The sequence below is a fragment of the Mobula hypostoma genome, chromosome 2 (genome assembly GCF_963921235.1).
Source record: "Mobula hypostoma chromosome 2, sMobHyp1.1, whole genome shotgun sequence".
In the NCBI taxonomy this organism is placed as follows: domain Eukaryota; kingdom Metazoa; phylum Chordata; class Chondrichthyes; order Myliobatiformes; family Myliobatidae; genus Mobula; species Mobula hypostoma.
Window position 1 is genome coordinate 87,825,054 of NC_086098.1, and position 15,585 is coordinate 87,840,638.

The 15,585-nt window shown below is 42.0% G+C and overlaps 1 protein-coding gene across 13 annotated transcripts in view; it reads right to left on the minus strand.

The window, feature by feature from the left end:
* The window catches only part of dst (dystonin), a 637,976-nt gene that overhangs the window by 205,090 nt on the left and 417,301 nt on the right, over positions 1-15,585 (minus strand). For all 13 annotated transcript variants that reach the window (XM_063040140.1, XM_063040054.1, XM_063040111.1 and 10 more), the window contains one exon: positions 14,227-14,356. In XM_063040140.1, coding sequence (XP_062896210.1) covers positions 14,227-14,356 — 130 coding nt within the window. The remainder of the gene's footprint in view (positions 1-14,226; positions 14,357-15,585) is intronic.

The window sequence follows — 15,585 nt, forward strand, 5'->3', positions numbered from 1 at the left end:
AAGAAATTATTCAGTGCGCACGTTATTGTCACCGCGTAAAACATTGCACAGCACAAGATTTCTGCACACACTGGTCATTACAAATTGGAGGGAACATTGGTAACAGGTCCTTCTAGCCCATCAACTCTGTGCCATCCAATGTGACCAATTATATGTTGGTCAAAGCATGTTGACCAGCTGATAGACAGTCCATGCAGAAAATGGGTGTATAAACATGCAGAAACAGTGCACAAATATGCAGAAGCAACATATGAAACACAAGGTAGTGAAAAAACATGTTGACACACAGTACATACAAAATGCAGGCAGTGAATGAGGGATCAAATAATGTATACAAAGGGATAATTAGAAAGATAATACCAGAATTAGGCCATACGGTGCATTGGTCTTCATCAACCGTAGGATTGAGTTCAAGAGCCGAGAGGTAATGTTGCAGCTATATAGGACCCTACTTGGAGTACTGTGCTCAGTTCTGGTCACCTCATTACAGGAAGGATGTGGAAACCATAGAAAGAGTGCAGAGGAGATTTATAAGGATGTTGCCTGGATTGGAGGGCATGCCTTATGAGAATAGGTTGAGTGAATTTGGCCTTCTTTCCTTGGAGCGACAGAGGATGAGAGGTGACCTGATAGGGGTATATAAGATGATAAGAGGCATTGATCGTGTGGATAGTCAGGGGCTTTTTCCCAGGGCTGAAATGGCTAGCACAAGAGGGCACAGTTTTAAGGTGCTTGGAAGTAGGTACAGAGGAGATGTCAGGGGTAAGTTTTTTACGCAGAGGGTGGTGCGTGCGTGGAGGCTGATATGATGGGGTCTTTCAAGAGACTCCTGGATAGGTACATGGGGCTTAGGAAAATAGAGGACTATGGGTAACCCTAGGTAATTTCTAAGGTAAGGGCATGTTCGGCACAGTTTTGTGGGCCGAAGGGCCTGTATTGTGCTGTAGGTTTTTTATATTTCTATATTTCTAGCTATTGAGTCCACTTCACCATTCTATCATCGCTATTTTAATATCCCTTCAATCCCATTCTCCTGCCTTCTCTCAACAGTCTTGCAGGCCCTTACTAATCAAGAACCTATCAACCTCTGCTTTAAATATGCCCAATGATTTAACCTCCACAGCCGTCACAGATTCACCGCCCTCTGGCTAAATAAATTCCTCTTCATCTCTGTTCTAAAGACACCCTTGTGTTCTGAGGCTGCGCCCTCTGAATAAGATGAGTTGTGGGATGAACTTCAGTCTGTGTGCCATTAGGGATGGGCAGTAAATATTGGGCTAGCCAGCTGCTTCTCAGAAAAAAATGCACATAACACGGAATGAGAAGCTGACAGAGTGAAAGTGCACGTCGGTTGGGGGGGGGAGGGAGGGAGATGGAGAGAGAGAGAGAGAGAGAGAGAGAGAGCGCGCTAGCTTGTGACAGGGGAGGTGAATTTATTTGGAGGTGGGGGGATGTCAGTACTATAAACAGCGTGAAAGTATATGAGAATGCAAATATGGCAGAACAGCACGTGTGTGAGGAGAGTATGAATGTATGGCCATTGTACTCATCCCTTTTTTTTTATAAAGAGCGTATTTATTTGCTGGATATGGGCCTCACTCACAAGATCAGTGGTTGTTATGCACCCCGGCTGCCCTGGAGGGTGGCAGGAGAACAACATTCTACAACCACCACAGTTGTCAGAGAGAAAATGTGCCTTTAGTGTTGCCTCACTGTGAACTCTACTGAAGGACTACACAATGATGACTATAACAATGTTTTCCCACCACAAAGACAAGACCTCTGGAGAAGGCAGAGGGAAATTTTTTACTACATTTCCTTCACCATTTTAACATGAATGCAAAATCAGAATCACTCAATAACAATGATTTTACCCACTCGTAGTATACCCATGCGTACTGTAGGTGTACCCAATATCAACATGTTTCAAAGGGCATGGATACAAAAAAATACCCTCCCCCAACACTTATAATTCAGATTTATCTATAATTATGTGAAAGGTGCAGGAAATTGTTTTAATAATTGACTAATAATCATACATTTTCCAGTCAATTATTGAATGCAATTTGCGGATAAACTACATACGAACCTACACTCAGTGGGCACTTTATCAGGTACCTGTATACCTGCTCATTAATTCAAATAACTAATCAGCCAATGATGTGGCAACAACTCATTGCGTAAAGGTATGCAGACTTGGTCAACAGGTTCAGTTGTTGTTCAAACCAATTGATCTAAGTGACTTTAACAGTGGAATTATTGTTGGTGCCAGACAGTTGGCTTTAATATCTCAGAAAGTGATCTCCTGGGATATTCACGCTCAACAGTATTTAGGTTTTACAGAGAATGATGCAAAACACAAAAACAGACATTCAGCGAATGGCAGTTCTGTGGGTGAAAATGCGTTGTTAATTAGAGAGGTCAGAGGAGAATGGTCAGACTGATTCAAACTGACAGGAAGGCAACAGTAACTCAAATAACCACACGTTATAATAGTGGTGTGCAGAAGACCATCTCTGAACGCACAGTGCCTCAGACCTTGAAGTCGACGGGCTACAGCAGCAGAAAATACACTCAGTGTCCTCTTTTTGAGGCACAGAAAGTATCTAATAAGGGGAAGTGATAGAGAGAGAAATGGATTAGCCATGAAGAAATGGCAGAGGAAATCCAAAGGCTTAATTCTGCTCTTATGTTTTATGGTCATAGAGTATAAACAGCCAACAGTTTTTAAATATAATTCCTGACACTGACATTCCTCTTCATGTTTTTTTGGAGTCCTGAGTATATTGCCAGGAAGGCCAGCATTTAATGCCTTTCCTAATGACACACATATTAAACAGCATCCCACAATTTATTTTATTTTCATACCAAAGCTGCTTTTTTTTCAGACGTCATTAACCTTAACTTTTAGGTTGTTGAACAACTGAGTCACAGCAGAAACAGAATGCCACTCCACAGAATACATTAGGAGTTTTAAACTGCATTGATTTATAAGCTTCTACAAGAGAGATCAAAAGGGAACCAAAGTTTGCAAAGTTCTCAATGCCACTGGTGACAGTTGGAGATTATTAAATCTATAAATATTTGGCCCAATATTAGAATTTGAGTGCTAACTTTTTGTAGTGATGTAGTAACAGGGATGTTTAAATGACAGTCATGTGCTGAGATACAGCACCAGGTGTCCAAGCAGTAAGGGAACTTAGCCATAAAAAGGGTCCTCTTGTGTGCCATTTATAAAAGGAATTGACTCATTTGATGATATTATCACATCTTGCAGGACTAACTTGCCTGATCTCAACAATTGAATGAGCAGACAATACTTTTATGAGCTGTTTAGAGGACACTTCTTTACAGCTGAAGTTTCCAATACACATTATATGTACATGTAGTTGGGAGATTCTGATTGCTCTATCCATCAAAAAAATAAATGCCAAACTCTAAACATTGAATACTTCAATGCAACATTTTTTCATAATTTTCTGTGTGACTGTCAAAATAATCTTGTTAAACAAACTAGCTTAAGTAATGTCCATTAATATTGGACATCTTGAGTTTGAGCCGAGAGGTAATGTTGCAGCTATATAGGACCCTGGTCAGACCCCACTTGGAGTACTGTGCTCAATTCTGTTCGCCTTACTACAGGAATGACATGGAAACCATAGAAAGGGTGCAGAGGAGATTTACAAGGATGTTGCCTGGATTGGGGAGCATGCCTTATGAGAATAGGTTGAGTGAACTCGGCCTTTTCTCCTTGGAGCGATGGAGGATGAGAGGTAAACACAAAATACTCTGCAGATGCTGGGGTCAAAGCAACACACACAACACGCTGGAGGAACTCAGCAGGTTGGACAGCATCCGTGGAAACGAATAGTCAACGTTTCGGGCCAAGACCCTTCATCAGGACTGAAGAGGGAGGGGGCAGGGGCCCTATAAAGAAGGTGCGGGGAGGGTGGGAAGGAGAAGGCTGGTAGGTGCCAGGTGAAAAACCAGTAAGGGGAAAGATCAAGGGGTGGGGGAGGGGAAGCAGGGAGTGGATAGGCAGGAAAGGTGAAGAAGGAATAAGGGAAAGCACAATGGGTAGAAGAAGGAGGCGGAACCATGAGGGAGGTGATAGGCAACCGGAGGAGGGGGCAGAGTGAAACTGGGATGGGGGAAGGGAGGGGGAGGGAATTACTGGAAGTTGGAGAATTCAGTGTTCATACCAAGGGGCTGGAGACTAACCAGAGGGTATATGAGGAGTTGCTCCTCCAACCTGAGTTTCGCCTCATCATGGCAGTAGAGGAGGCCATATATGGACATATCTGAATGGGAATGGGAAGCAGAGTTGAAGTGGGTGGCAACTGGGAGATCCTGTCTCTTGTGGCAGGTGGAACGGAGGTGCTCGACGAAGTGGTCCCCCAATCTGCGTCGGGTTTCACCGATGTAGAGGAGGCCGCACCGGGAGCACCGGATACAATAGATGACCCCAACAGACTCACAAGTGAAGTGTTGCCTCACCTGGAAGGACTGTTTGGGGCCCTGAATGGTGGTGAGAGAGAAGGTGTAGGGACAGGTGTAGCACTTACGCTTGCAGGGATAAGTGCCGGGTGGGAGATCCCTGGGGAGGGAAGTGTGGACCAGGGAGTCGTGGAGGGAACGATTCCTGCAGAAAGCGGAGAGGGGTGGAGAGGGAAAGATGTGCTTAGTGGTGGGGTCCTGTTGAAGGTGGCGGAAGTTGCAGAGGATAATGTGATGATGAGGGGTGACTTGATAGAGCTGTACACGGTAATGAGAGGCTTTTCCCCAGGGCTGAAATGGCTAGCACGAGAGGGCATAGTCTTAAGGTGCTTGGAAGCAAGTACAAAGGTGACGTCAGGGGTAAGTTTTTTACGCAATGAGTGGTGAGTGTGTGGAATGGGCTGCCGGCAGCGGCAGTGGAGGTGGAAACAATAGGGTCTTTTAAGCGACTCCTGGATGGCTACATGGAGCTTAGAAAAATAGAGGGCTATGGGTAAAGCCTAGGTAGTTCTAAGGTAGGGACATAGTCAGCACAGCTTTGTGGGCCGTAGGGCCTGTATTGTGCTGTATGTTTTCTATGTTTCTAAAAGATGTATTAGAGCTTAGAGAAATGGGGAAGGGGCTGAGCTGATGTGAAGGTAGACAAAAGGATAGTGGACTTAGATCAAAGATGGCCATGAATAACTTGAGGGAGGAAACCAGAGGTCCATAAGCCAGTAACTTTAAATTCCTTAGTGTTATTATTGCAGAATGTCTATCCTGGGACAAACATTATAAAGAAAGCATGGCAGTGCCTCTACCTTCTAAAACTTTGACAAACTTCTATCGTTTGGAGAGCATCCTGACTGGTATGGAATCAACAATGCCCATAAGCGAAAAAGCCTACAAAAAGTAGTGAATATAGCCCAGTACATCACAGGAAAAACTCTCCCCACCATTGAGCATGTCTCCAAAGGAGTGCTGCCACAAGAAAGCAGCATCAATTATCAAGGACCCTACCTTCCAGGCCATGCTCTCTTCTCACTCCTATCATTAGGAAGGAGGAACATGAGCCTTAGGTCCCAGCAGACTACAACTCACGTCCTCAATATTATTTATTTATCTACCTATCCATTTAGTTTTTTATTTTTTGGATTTTTTTGTATCACAGTTTGACTTGTGCACTTTTTTTGCCCTTTGTGTGTAGTTCTTTCAGTGATTCTGTTGTGTTTATTTTGTATCCACTATGAATGCCCGCAGGAAAATGAATCTCAGGGTAGTATATGCTGACATATATGTACTTTGATAATAAATTTACTGTGAACTTTGAGCTTTGAGTGGAAACATTGGAGACTTTGAGATTTGAGTGCTCCCTCTACAGCACTTACGTAACCAAAGCAGCATACGATACCTCAGGTGTGGTCTCACCTAGGCTCTGTATAATTGTAGTGAGATAGTAAGGGAAGGAGGGAAGCAGGAGAGGTGAGGAGGAGGACAAATGGGGCAGTGAAAAGAAAGCTCTAAGAGATATTACCATCATTAAGAACCGTTCTCACCTAGGATGCACTCTCTCCTTATTATGTCCGTCAAGGAGGTACAGGAGACTGAAGACACACACTCAATTTTTAAGAGCAGCTTTTACTCCTCTGCCATCAGATTTCCAAATGGACAATCAACTAACCCATGAACACTACCTCACTACTTTTGCCCTGTTTTTGCACTACTGTAAATATATACAGTGTGTATATATATCCTGATAAAGGGTCTCAGCCTGAAATGTCGACTGTTCACTCTTTTCCATAGATGCTGAGATGCTGCCTGGCCTGCAGAGTTCCTCCAGCATTTTGTGTGTGTTTCTTGGATTTCCAGTATCTGCAGATTTTCTCGTGTTTTTACAGTATATACATATTCTTCCTTAATGTAATTCACATCATTTTTATGTACTGCACTGTAATGTGGCTGCAAAACAACAAATTTCACAACATATGTCAGTGATATGAAATCTGATTCAGATTCTGGAAGCTTAGAAAGAGTATCCTCTTTATTTCAACACCAATACTCAGACTAGACTACAAGCTGGAGTACTGATTACGCAACCTTTCCATCAAATGAATGGGAGAGCAGACTTTCTCAAAAGTGAACACAAACAAAAAATGCTTTGTGAGTATAGCCCATTGAGAATAACACAGATGATACGGAAGTCATGTCGGACATTCAATACCAACTATTCATCCACTGCCCTATAGAGAGAATCTTTTCATATTAATGAGCATTTCTGTTGCACTATCCTACTCAATTCCCATTTATGCTTTACTCATTTCATGGATAATTTCAAAGATCAATTGCTTCATGTGTCAAGTTGCACATTTGGTATTCCTCAACATTTCATTGGAAAGATCTACGTAGACGATGGTCATTCTCAAGAGAGAGACAAGGGGACTATTTAGCATTGGGTTAAAATTAAAATGATTATTGGTGAAATAATAGTTATAATGAAGACAGCCTTAAAAGAGCTGCATACAGGTTTGTCTGTGAACTGAACGGGAGTCTGCATTTTCTCAAAGGTCCTTTCTGTGAATTAATAAGTTTGTGCATTTCAGCAACTTTTAAATCGTGCTTTAACTCTAAATTTGGTTTCTTTTCACTGTCTATTCAGTTCATTGATAATTGCTTTAAAGTATCTTGCATTTTTTCCTGTTTCTGTATTAACTCAAAATAAGGTTGTTACATTTCATTGACTGTCAAGGATTTTGCGATGCGCCAAGGTTGAGAAAGACAGCATTCAAACTCAAATCTTTTAGTCATACTTTTTTTCATGACACAAAAAAATGCACCTTAATAAGGCATTAACATGTTGAACAAACTTGAAACATACACTCAGTGGTCACTTTATTCGAAGTGCAGTATCTCCTGGACCTAATGGGTGTACGTTTGTGGTTTGCTGCTGCTGTAGCTCATCCACTGCAAAGTTCAACATGTTATATGTTCAGAAATACTCTTCTGCACACCACTATTGTAAGGTGTGGTTATTTGAGTTACTGTCACCTTCCTGTCAGCTTGAACCAATCCGGCCATTCTCCTCCGACCACTCTCATTAATGAGGCATTTTTGCCTACAAAACTGTTGCTCACTGGACTTTTTTTTTTGGTTTTTTTGCATCATTCTTGGTAAACTCTAGAGACTGTTGTGCATGAAAATCTCAGAAGTTTCTGAGATACTCAAATCACCTCATTTGGCACCAACAATCATTCCACAGTCAAAGTCAGTTAGATCACATTTCTCACCCATTTTGACGTACGATCTGAACAATATCTGAATCTCTTGACCATGTCTGCATGCATTTGTGCATTGCGTTGCTGATTAGATATTTGCATTTAATGAGCAGGTGTGCCTAACAAAGTGGACTCTGAGTGTGAATACCTGAGAATTGTTTTATTTCTGCGTATGCAGGGTCCACATCAAATATCTCTTAATTTAAATTAAAAGCAATAATAAATGCAGATGCTAGAAATCTGAAGCAGACACAGAAAAGCTGGAGGTATCAATAGGTCAGGCTTCATCTACATTGAGGCCATCCACACTGGAATTCTCTTCTCTAGAATAAGGGAGACTGGCTACATCACAGCCTAGTATGGAAAAACCAAAGCCCAAGAACAGAAAAGCCTACAAAAAGTAGAGGACACAGCCCCGTCCATCATAGGAAAAGTCCTCCCCACAACCGAGTACATCTTCAAGGAGTGCTGCCAGAAGAAGGAAGCATCCGTCGTCAAAGACTTCCACCATTAAGCCATGTTCTCTTCTCACTGCTGCCACCGGGAAGGAGATATAGGTCCCAGACCACCAGGTGCAGGAACAGTTATTACCCCTTAACTATCAGGCTCCTGAACCAGAGTGCACAACCTCCCTCACCTTAACTCTGACCTGATTCCACAAGCTATGGATTCACTTTCAAGTACTCTACAACTTATATTCTCAATATTATTTACAATGGATTCCGGTAAATTGGGCCATCAGTTAATCAGGGCAGCCACTTATTTGGAACAGCTCTTAAATAACAAAAACTAATCAAATGCGTCAAATGCATGCTTTTGTGTGGCTATTAGACACTACATCGTGCTCCGAGTACAGTAAATAGTTTTTAAATAGAGTCAGTTCCGTGTGTTTGTGTTCAAAAACAAGTGATTTTTATCACTGATAGTTGGCAAGAAATAAGCAGTAAGCTCACTGCAGTTTCAAGATTTCAGGCTTAGAAATTACAGAAGCGGTAGAGAGTGAAAATGAAACAATTTCAATACTTCAGTAAGTTCGGAACTACAAAGAATTAAAGGTATCAACAATCATCTTGAATGTTACAATAAAAATGAAGGTTTGGAGGATGCAATCATTAATAACATTGCATGAAGGCAGTCCATTATCTGCACTAGATGTCGGCACTGATTTTGTTCATTTACACTCATTCAAAAGAACACGCCAGTGTACACTGGATGAATTCTCCATTGATCAGAGTTAGAAACTAATACACAGTTTTATCACACTGTAGTAGTGCTGGTAATGTTCTAATTTGTTCTGTATTTCATTTAAATACATCATTTGTTACTCAGTTATACGGTACTTTGTCTTTTTTATACCTTTTTCACTATTTCCGTGAAACTTCAGCTAATTGGGACAGCCGCTTAATTGGGCCAAAATGTACTGGTCCTTATGTGTCTCAATTAACTGGAATCCACAGTATTTACTATTTATTATTATCAATAGTAGTATATTTTCTAATTTGCATAGCTTGTCCTCTTTTCCATGTTTGTTGTTTGTCTGCCTTTGTGTGTGGTTTATCATTGTATTTATTGATTGATTGAGAATCAGTGCCCAATAGGCCATTTTGGTCCTTCAAGCCTCACCGCTCAGCAACTCCCAATTCAACCCTCACCTAATCATGGGACAATTTACAATGACCAATCAACCTACCAACTGGTATGTCTTTGGACTTCTTTGCTATACTGATCTGAGATGCATTTATAGTATATGGTGACATATATGTATTTTAATATTTACTTTGAAGATAAATTTTACTGAGGTGACTGAAATTACTGGAGGTCCTGCTTGAATATACAGTATGGATCACATCCTCTCAGAAGTCAGTAAGTAGGATTTACGTTAATCGCTACAAATTGGAGCTCAGGATAATACTGTTTTCACAGGCAGTGAGAGCTTAGAACTTATTGCTCACAAAGTGGTGGAAGTTAAAATAGAAGTATCGAGATGAACGTTTGATGTGTCTATTGTACAAAGATACGAACCAAGTGCTATTGAGAAGTTAACATAGTTTCAATGGCTCTCTTTCTGCTGGCATAGGTACAATGGGCCAATGGCCTCCGTCTGCGATACAAGGGCTATTTAAATAAATTAGACAGACATTTCCTTCATTTGCATAGATAGACAGCTCATCTAATCAACATATTCAAAATAAGTATGTCAGGCAGCACCTATGGAGGGGAATAAGCAGTCAAAGGACTGACGAAGGGTCTCGGTTCGACACATCAACTATTTATTCCCCTCCATTGATGCGCCTGATTTGCTGAGTTCCTCCAGCACTTTGCCTGTTTTGCAAAAGATTTCCAGCATTTGCAGAATCTCTTGCTTTCATGTTCAAAATGTTTGATGTGATTAGTCACATGTAAAGAAATTACATCTTGATGAGTGGGACTCAGTGCATCATTTTATTGCTGGAGCTGGAATAATTTGTAAAATCGCAATGGACTTGCATAAATTGCAACAGAGATCAGGAGCTCTGTTCTCCAAAGGCAGGACTAATAAATTGCTGATGGATGAGGACAATAGGACCATAAGTCATAGGAGCAGAATTAGGCTATTCAGCCCATCGAGTCTGCTCCACTATTCCATCATGGCTGATCCCAGATCCCACTCAATTCCATACACCTGATACTTGCCATACCCTTTGATGCCCTGACCGATCAGGAGACGATCAACTTCTGCCTTAAATATACCCACAGACTTGGTCTCCACCACAGTCTGTGGCAGAGCATTCCATGGATTTACAAATTACTCTCTGGCTAAAAGATTCCTCCTTGCCTCTGTTCTAAAAGGTCACCCCTCAATTTTGGGGCTGTGCCCTCTAGTTCTGGATATCCCCACCATAGGAAACATCCTTTCCACATCCACCCCATCCAGTCCTTTCAACATTTGGTAGGTTTCAATGAGGTCCCCCTCGCATTCTTCTAAATTCCAGTGAGGACAGGCTCAAAGCTGCCAAGTGCTCCTCATATGTTAACCCTTTAATTCCCAGGATTATCTTTGTGAACCTCCTCTGGATTCTCTCCAATGACAACATATCCTTTCTGAGATATGGGCCCAGAACTGTTGACAATACTCCTAAGTGCCGCCTGACTAAGGTCTTATAAAGCCTCACCATTATCCCCTTGAAATAAATGCCAACATTGTATTTGCCCTCTTTACCACAGACTCAACCTGTAAATTAACCTTCTGGGAATCTTGCACAAGGACTCCTAAGTCCCTCTGCACCTCTGATGTTTCAACCTTCTCCCCATTTAGTTAATAGTCCGCACTATTGTTGCTTTTACCAAAATGCATTATCATACATTTCCCAACACTGTATTCTATCTGCCACTTTTTTGCCCATTTTTCAAATTTGTCCAAGTCCTGCTGCAATCGCATTGCTTCCTCAGCACCACCTACCCCTCCACCTATCATATCATCCGCAAACTTTGCCACAAAGCCATCAATTCGCAGTCCCAATACTGACCCCTGAGGAACACCACTGGTCACAAGCAGCCAACCAGGGAAGGCCCCTTTTATTCCCACTCGCTGCCTCCTGCCTGTCAGCCATTCCAGTATCTTTCCTGTAATGCCACAGGATTTTATCTTGTTAAGCAGCCTCGTGTGGCACTTTATCAAATGTCTTCTGAAAATCCGAGTAAATGACATCCACTGCCTCTCCTTTGTCCACCCTGCTTGTTACTTCCTCAAAGAACTCTTAACAGATTTGTCAGGCAAGATTTCCTTTGACAGAAACCATGCTGATTTTGACTTATTTTATCATTAGTCTTGAAATCTCATCCCTAATAATAGACTCCAACATTTTCCCAACACTGAGGTTAGGCTAACTGGCCTATAACTTCCTTTCTTTTGCTTTCCTCCCTTGTTAAAGAGTGGACTGATATTTGCAATCTTCCAGTCCTCTGGGACCATGCCAGAATCAAGTGATTCTTGAAAGATCATGACCAATGCATCTATTATCTCTTCAGCAACCTCTTTCAGGACTCTAGGATGTAATCCACCTGACCCAGGTGACTTATCCACCTTAAGATATTTGAGTTTGCCTGGCACTTTTTCCTTTGTAATAGCAATGGCACTTACTCCTGCTCCCTGACACTCACGGACCTCTGGCACACTGCTAGTGTCTTTCACAGTAAAGACAGATGCAAAGTATCCATAAGTTCATTTGCCATTTCCTTGTCCCCCATTACTACCTCACCAGCATCATTTTCCAGTGGTCCAATATCAACTCTCACCTCCCTTTTACTCTTTGTATAACTGAAAAAACTTCTGGTATCCTACTTTTTATTATGGGCTAGTCTGCCCTCATATTTCATCTTTTCCCTTCTTATTGCTTTTTTAGTTGTCTTTTGTTGGATTTTAAAAGCTTCCCACTCATCCACTCACTTTTGCTACCTTATATGCCATGGCTTTTATGCAGTCCTTAACTTCTTTTGTCAGCCACAGTTGCCTAGCCTGCCATTTGAGAACTTCTTCCTCTGTGGGATATATCTATCCTGTGCCTTGTGAACTATTCCCAGAAACGTCAGCCATCTCTACTTTGCCGTCATTCCTGGCAGTATCCTCCTCCAATCCACCTGGGCAAGCTCCTCTATCATGCCTCTGTAATTCCCTTTATTCCATTGCGATACATGTGAGCTATGCTTCTCCCTCTCAAATTGCAGCATGAATTCAATCATATTATGATCACTGCCTCCTAAGGATTCCTTTATGCTAAACTCCCTAATAAGATCTGGGTTAATACACAACACCCAATCTAAGATAGCCTTTCCCTGAGGAGACTCAAGCACAAGCTGCTCTAAAAAGACATCTCATAGGCATTCAACAGATTCCCTCTCTTGCGATCTGACTCCAACCTGATTTTCCCAATCTCCTTGCATATTGAAGTCATCCATTACAATCGTGTCATTTCCCTTACTACATGTCTTTTTCAGCTCCCTTTGCAATCTCAACCCCACACCTTGGCTACTATTTGGAGGCCTATATATGATTCCCATAATGGTTTTTCACCGTTGCAATTTCTTCACTCCACCCACAAAGATTCTATATTCTCTGACCCTATGTCACCTCTTTCTAAAGATGTAATTCCATCTCTTACCAACAGAGCCACACCACAGCCTACACCTTCCTGCCTATCCTTTCTCAGGCTCCCAACTATGGCCTTTTATCAGCCACATCTCAGTGATGCCCACAATGTCATACTGACAAATTTCTAATTGCGCTACAAGTCCGTCCACCTTATTCCAAAAGGTACACACATTTAAATACAGCAGCTTCAATCCTGCATTCTTTGCCCTTCTGAATTTTGCCTCTGTGGTGCAATTTAACTCTTTGCTCTGTCTGCATTTGTACCCAATCATTGACGTGTCCTTTCTTAGATTCATGATACACCCATCATCTCCTTGTAAACCTGCTGGCTCACCCTCAGGTCTATTATCCTGGTTCCCATCCCCCTGCCATATTAGTTCAAAGCACTCCCAACAGCCCTAGTAAATCTGCCCACAAGAATATTGGTCCCCCTTGGATTCAAGTGCAACCTTTTGTACAGGTCACACCTGCCCCAGAAGAGGTCCCAATTATCCAGAAATCTGAATCCCTGCCCCCTGCTCCAATTCAACAACACATTTATCTGCCACCTCATTCCATTCCTATCCTTATTGTCACGTGGCACGGGCAGCAATCCCAAGATTACTACCCTTGAGTTCCAGCTTCTCAGCTTCCTTCCTAACACCCTATATTCTTTTTTTCAGGATCTCCTCCCTTTTCCTTCCTATGTCATTGATACCAATATGTGCCACTGATGGTTATAAATCAAATGGGTGAATAAAGTGAATAAGCTACAATTGACCAGAAGACCATAACATATAGGAGCAGAATTAGTCTATTTGGCCCATTGAGTCTGCTCTGACAATCTATCATTGCTGATTTATTTTTCCTCTCAACCCCATTCTCCTGCCTTCTCCCCGTAACTTCTGACACCCTCACTAAGCAAGATCCTATCAACCTCCGCATTAAATATACCGAATGACTTGGCCTCCAAAGATGTCTGTGCCAATGAATTTCATAGATTCACCACCATCAAGCTGAAGAAATTCCTTCCCATCTCAGTTCTAAAGGGACGTCCTCCTATTCTGAGGCTGTGTCCTCTGGTCCTAGACTCCCCCACCATAGGAAGCATTCTCTCCATGTCCACTCTATCTAGGCCTTTCAAAGGAATGGCTAAGTGGATGAGATGAGATTTGACCAAGTTGTGTTCCTATATTCCAGTTTTTAAGGGGAAAGGATGATACATTTATTCATTTTATCTAAAAATAATAGTGAATTCCAATTGTTCGACAAAACATGAAAACATTCAGGTTGTCAAAGAAAGGTTAAAGAGGTAATATTGAAGTCTAGCTACTACTATGTATTCATTCAATAGAGAGATTGGAAGATTACTTATATAATCCAGCATCTTCCTCCATTTCCCAGCTTCTGGTGAGTCTGGATTCTCCTGCAGCAGCAAAGTCAATTTCTTTTTCACTTGGTCAACTCTGTCACTGTTTTGTTTCAACTCAGCTTCAAGCACCTGGAGTGAGGGAGCACAAGGATATAGGTAAGGGTTTATCCAGCAATAGATGTCTCTTTATCAGGCGTTTTCAATTAACTCTGTTAATAGACATTTGTAATAGACAGTTGTATTAGACATGAATCCCAACTATTTGGATGGGACAGGTAGTAAGCAGTAAATACAGATATAACTATTAATTATATTGTGGAATGAGAAGCTTTTTTTGGAAAATGTAATGCAATTGTCCAATGTGGAGCAGAGTCAACGGGTTGATTGACCTAATACTGCTCCGATGTCTTACGGTCTACAAAATCCTGAAAGGCAAAGTAATGGAATGCTTACTGTTCAATTCTCCCTCAATTTCCAATGGCTCAACAATTTTCATAGTATTGAGACCTAAAAAAAACCTCTTCTATTTTTAAACTTTCTATAGTTAGTCTTAAACATACTTCTACTTAGATATTTTCATCAAAGTGATGTAATTTATTGGACAGATAAACAATTCTTATGAGAAAGAAGCCAAGCTTAAGCATTAGCGAACATAAAGAGAATGTACATGCCAATCTGGAGTGTCACAGTGTTCTCATCTCTGTCTCCCCTGCAATCCACTAGACACAATTATTTACCCAGTGTATCTGCAGACAAATACAAGATTCTCTTCTCTCAGGCAAAATATCACTTGGTAAACAAAATATTCTGCAGATGCTGGGGTCAAAGCAACACTCACAACACGCTGGAGGAACTCAGCAGGTCGGGCAGCATCAATGGAAACGATCAGTCAATGTTTCGGGCCGGAACCCTTCGTCAGGACTGTAGAGGGAAGGGGCAGAGGCCCTATAAAGAAGCTGGGGGGAGGGTGGGAAGGAGAAGGCTGGTAGGTGCCAGGTGAAAAACCAGTAAGGGGAAAGATAAAGAGGTGGGGGAAGGGAAGCAGGGAGGGGATAGGCAGGAAAGGTGAAGAAGGAATAGGGGAAAGCACAATGGGTAGTAGAAGGAGGCGGAACCATGAGGGAAGTGTAGGCAGCTCAGGGAGGGGGCAGAGTGAAACTGGGATAAGGGAAGGGAGGGGGAGGGAATTACCGGAAGATGGAGAATTCTATGTTCATACCAGGGGGCTGGAGACTACCTAGACGTCATCAATGATGCCCTCATCTGCATCTCCTCCATTTTCCACACTTTGGCCCTCACCCCATCCCCCCCACCACCACAACAGGGACAGAGTTCCCCTTGTCCTCACCAACCACCCC